We start from the raw sequence: 5,369 nt of genomic DNA on the forward strand, positions 1-5,369 counted from the left end.
AAGAGTAATAGTTTTCTGTAAAACTTTTTATTTTTTTAAGTTTAAAACTAAGTTAATGATCATGTATCTCTTACGATAGCTATCCTTTCTTAAGAAGAGCTGCCTTTCGGCCAAATGTTTGGTTATCGACATGCAGTTATGAGTCACTGTTCACCAAACCGATGTTTTAATCTATATAATATAGCCAAATTAATGAATTATCATGATTGCCTGCCAGTTGCGGCCTCAACATACAGCATTATCATGCAGCGTCATACAACTTTATCATATAGCATCATCATACACTCCACTTATGCAGCCTCATTATCGAGCATCATGTACTCTCACCACGCAGCATCATACAGCCCGTCATTATGCAGCATCACTGTCCTACACCTTCACCATGCAACACAGCATCACTGTGCTACACCTTCACCATGCAACACAGCATCACTGTGCTACACCTTCACCATGCAACACAGCATCACAGAATCAAAGGAATGTGGAAGTGACAGGTGAGTCACATTGAAAGTTTGTCTATTTGAGTTTCGTTGTACAATTATATACATCCATAGCATGTATATATACACCTACAGCAGGCATATATATACACTCATAGCAGGCATAAATACATTCATAGCAGGCATACACACACACACACACACATTGCATGCATATATACACGCATTTCATGCATATATACACTCATAGCAGGCGTATATACACCCATGACAAGCACATATATATATATATATACACACACATAGCATGCATATAATGCCAATAATATATTTTAAAAGAATATATTTTAAAAGAACATATTCCAAAGCAAACACTGTTAGCTTTCATTTCGGCTAATTGATACACAATACAGATTTTTGGGAGGAAAGAAAAGGGGAGGTATGGAAGGGGAGAAAGATGTGGTAGGGAAAGGGAATGGAAGGGGTGGAAGAGGAAGAATATAAGTACTGGAGCCAACACGGTCAATCAGCGCCATGTTGTTCCTCAGAACACGATCAGGCACTGGATTTACATCCAGCTGCACGCTGAAGGGAAAGTGTCTCACCACCGCACTCTGCCCAGGTCTCGAACCCGGGCCGCTCTCACCTGTAAGGCGAGAGGGTGAGTTCAAGCTCACCCTCTCAACCACGCTCCAAGTAACGCCACCAGATTACTGACAATTTCATAACGGAAACCCGTCTCCCAAAACAGGTTGGTTGATCACTACATCTTGAAGATGACATAAACAACTTATTCACTCTCACCTGACCACAATGGCAAGCATATATAAATGTAATCAAATTGAATAATAAATAAATCACTTCCACTCCTTCCCATAACTCCCTCCACTTCCTCCACTCCCACTCCCTCCACTCCCTCCACTCCCACTCCCTCCACTCCCTCCACTCCTTCTACTCCCTCCACTCCCACTCCCTCCACTCCCTCCACTCCCACTCCCTCCACTCCCTCCACTCCTTCTACTCCCACTCCCTCCACTCCCACTCCCTCCACTCCCTCCACTCCTTCTACTCCCACTCCCTCCACTCCTGTGCTGAGAACAGAACAATAAACACGGCGGCGGCGCCTTGAAGGAGATGAGTTTATGAACCTTGAATTAATAGCCAGTTGGTAGCGACGTAAAGGTGAGGGTCACAAGGACCAACGTCTGCGGGTACTGTCGCCCTCCCGGGTCACTACAGCGGATACAGGGGTCCAGGGTCACTACAGTGGATAGAGTGGTCCAGGGTCACAACACAGGATATAGTGGTCCAGGGTCACTACAGCGGATACAGTGGTCCAGGTCACTACAGCAGATACAGTGTACAGTGGTCCAAGGTCACTACAGCAGATACAGTGGTCCAAGGTCACTACAGCAGATACAGTGGTCCAAGGTCACTACAGCAGATACAGTGGTCCAAGGTCACTACAGCAGATACAGTGGTCCAAGGTCACTACAGCGGATACAGACAGTACCCGGACGATGACAACATACTATGCGATAAATCAGTTATCATTGGAAAAAAAATAAAAGTTCAGCTGAACATAAGAAGAGAGACGGAAGAGGAAAAGGAAACGAAGGCGGTAGGAGGGAAGTAGCCAGGAGAGAAGGAGGGGAAGGAGGAAGAAGAAGAGGAGGTAGTGAGGAACAAGGTAGGAGAGATGGAGGAGGGATAGTCAGGATGCCAATGTTCAGAGACAAAAACTTTCTTGAGGAAAACAATGGTCGGAGAGACAAGCGACTTATTACATACTCGGCTCTCCTAAAACTCACAAACTTTCCTTCCTAAGGACCTTTAATCATCTGTCACGAAGTCTAAACATGAAAGCGCCTGTTATTTCTTCACATTTTATTACAAATTCGGTAAATTTGAGAGAAACGCAACGGCCCTTGTGTGTTAGTGAGTGTGCCTGTACTCGCTAACACTAGGCAAGCATAGTGTTAACATATTAGCAAGCATAGTCACCCTTGTGTTAGCAATCATAGACACCCTTGTGTTAGCATGCGTAGTCACCCTTGTGTTAGCAAGCATAGTCACCCTTGTGTTAGCATGCATAGTCACCCTTGTGTTAGCAAGCATAGTCACCCTTGTGTTAGCATGCATAGTCACCCTTGTGTTAGCATGCATAGTCACCCTTGTGTTAGCAAGCATAGTCACCCTTGTGTTAGCAAGCATAGTCACCCTTGTGTTAGCAAGCATAGTCACCCTTGTGTTAGCATGCATAGTCACCCTTGTGTTAGCAAGCATAGTCACCCTTGTGTTAGCAAGCATAGACACCCTTGTGTTAGCATGCATAGTCACCCGTCTGGTAACAACCATAGTCACCCTTGTGTTAGCAACCATAATCACCCATGTGTTAGCAACCATAGTCACCGTTGTGCTAGCAAGCATAGTCACCCTTATGTTAGCAAGCATAGTCACCCTTGTGTTAGCAAGCATAGTCACCCTTGTGTTAGCGAGTGTGACCACTAGGACTTAACGCGTTTATCAGTAGCCATAAGAGCCATCTCAACGCATTTGTTGATATTAAACTTTGGCCCGGTTTTACTTCATAATAAAATATACCGCTATCCTTATGTCTATATTTGATTATCTGGTATTGAACATTTCCTGATGGAAATAACAGGAATATGGTAAGTAGGTATCTTCTTAATTGTTGCTAAAGGAGCTCCTAAGACATTGTGATGACGATGATTCTTATGAGATAATTCCTACCAAAAAAAGTTGTAAATAATTTGTCTCCAGAAAAGTGAGAGTCACATATGTCGCAACGAATTTACGTCTAGTTTGGTAATGGACCAATACGAATTCTAAATTGTACCAACGATGGACTGTTGTCAATGCTGGGGCTATTGACGCCGATAACCTAGCTTTCTATCAAGGACTGTCTACCGAAACGTGGACGAGTCATGTCAGAGCAACCCGTGTTCAGACAAAGTCCCTTCCATCCAGCGGTTTACCCCAAACACGCATTCGTCAATTTTAACATGCTATTAATTCAAAATAGTAGTTTTCTCAATTTTAAATGAATATTGTTATATATTAACATACTGTGCATATTTATGCATTGGTTAGGTTAAGTGCGTAGGTTCTGTTGGCGATTATTTGTATTTGTAGTACGTGGGTGAAGCATTTACAGCGTTGTGGTACGAAGAAAATTCGTCAGTGAAGCACTTATTCCGGAAGTGTTCGAACGTCATCAGTTGTGAGTCGTGTGTAAACCGTTTTTTCATTCATAAACAGGCGATTTGACGGGTGCACGGATTGGACATTGGGTCTTAGTTTAGAGGACGGGCTGGGCTGTTTATAGATGTGCGATTCGCATAGAAAACGTCAGGGAAGCACTGTTCGAAAAATGTTCGAACGTCATCAGTTGTAAGTCGTGTGTAAAGTGTTTTTCATCCATAAAATGGGGGATTGGAGGCTGGATTAACGCTCATTTAGCCTTTTTTGACTAGGACGGACTCTTACACATGATTCAGAGCTGATGACATTAAAACATTTCTCGAACATAGCTTTGCTCTCTTATGCTCGACCGCTATAAACGCTTCACCCACGTACTGCAAATACAAATAATTGCCAACAAAACCTAAACATCTTACCTAACTTAATAGACCTAACAATACATACAATCCCAATACGCAATATTAAATTTTCTTAGATAATAAAAACCATTTTTAATTCACAGTTCAATAAATCTAATGAATTCGCCTTTGTGGTCAAATGTTTGTTATTATACCGTGTGGAAGATTGAGTCTATCGGTAGAATGATTCTATCTTATTTGCATCTACTTAAATTTTGCACCAGGTGGTGGGGGATGGGTTGCAAATCTCTTAAACTAGTATATCCATTGACTACACTCAAACGCTTAATACATAATATAACTTGTTATGTATGAAAATATAAATTGTACTACATATTATAACCAATCCATTCCCAAGTCGGCTGCCACTTACATTAGTCAAATATTGATGTATTAGAACCGGTGACAGGTTTTTGCTCTCCTGTTCCAGAGTGGAGGATTTATTGTATAATTTGGTATACATAGTAAATATTGAAGTATTTTGTATTATTCATGTAATACATTTACATGTAAATATTAATTATAATAATAAATGTTATATTAATACACGTTATATTAGTAAATGTTATATTAATAAACGATATATTAATACATGATATATTACTATATGATATATTAACACATTAATATAACGTTTATTATTAGATCATATCTGTTATGTTAATTCATACATCAATACACGATGACCAAACAACACTTCAGAAAATGAAGAAACGCCGACGATATATTATATTAATACATATTATATTCATGCACGTTATAGTTATATAACATGATGACCAGACCACACACTAGAAGGTGAAGGGACGACGACGTTTCGGTCCGTCCTGGACCATTCTCAAGTCGATTGTGATGAGGAAGTAAATGCAGGCAATAAACTTTACTTTAGCCACGTTATTGTGACTCATTGCCTGCTTATATAACATGTATTAACGTAACGTTTATTTTTGTTATGCTATATTAATACACCTCACGTTAATACATATTTAATTTTTCATATTATTTTTCTTGTAGGATATATAAAAAATTTTTTTAGCTATCCATCTCATCCTCTGCCCGGCCGCCAAAATTACAAGAACATGCTACATCTCGTCGACTAATAAATCCGCATTTGCCTAACACATTGTGAGCAAGACAATGAGCAAATGCTGAATTTTATGATTGTCAAACCCGAGCTGCCTTTGTTGAGGCGCGGGAGTCCTGCTTTAGGATACATTGCTTGAAATGTCCTACTGAGACAGGAGGAGTAAAGTGAATTAACGCTTGCGTAGCATGTACTGGCGGGAGTAAGAGCTCTGAGGGTGTG

At 40.7% G+C, this 5,369-nt stretch overlaps 1 protein-coding gene across 1 annotated transcript; it reads left to right on the top strand.

The window, feature by feature from the left end:
* The first annotated feature begins 202 nt into the window (after positions 1 to 202).
* On the top strand, positions 203 to 2,958 carry LOC138366083 (uncharacterized). Its single transcript, XM_069326812.1, has 2 exons — positions 203 to 494; positions 2,456 to 2,958. Exons 1-2 carry the CDS (start codon positions 203 to 205, stop codon positions 2,956 to 2,958), a joined length of 795 nt encoding a protein of 264 aa, XP_069182913.1.
* Positions 2,959 to 5,369: the final 2,411 nt, after the last annotated feature.

The sequence above is a fragment of the Procambarus clarkii genome, chromosome 18 (assembly GCF_040958095.1).
Source record: "Procambarus clarkii isolate CNS0578487 chromosome 18, FALCON_Pclarkii_2.0, whole genome shotgun sequence".
NCBI classification, from domain to species: Eukaryota; Metazoa; Arthropoda; class Malacostraca; order Decapoda; family Cambaridae; genus Procambarus; species Procambarus clarkii.

What these genes read in the sequence shown, in the direction of transcription:
- LOC138366083 (XM_069326812.1), top strand. Translation starts at nt 203, where the DNA reads ATGATTGCCTGCCAGTTGCGGCCTCAACATACAGCATTATCATGCAGC. An exon ending in AAGGAATGTGGAAGTGACAG is followed by an intron (nt 495 to 2,455) that starts GTGAGTCACATT and finishes CCCTTGTGTTAG; the next exon opens with CAATCATAGACACCCTTGTG.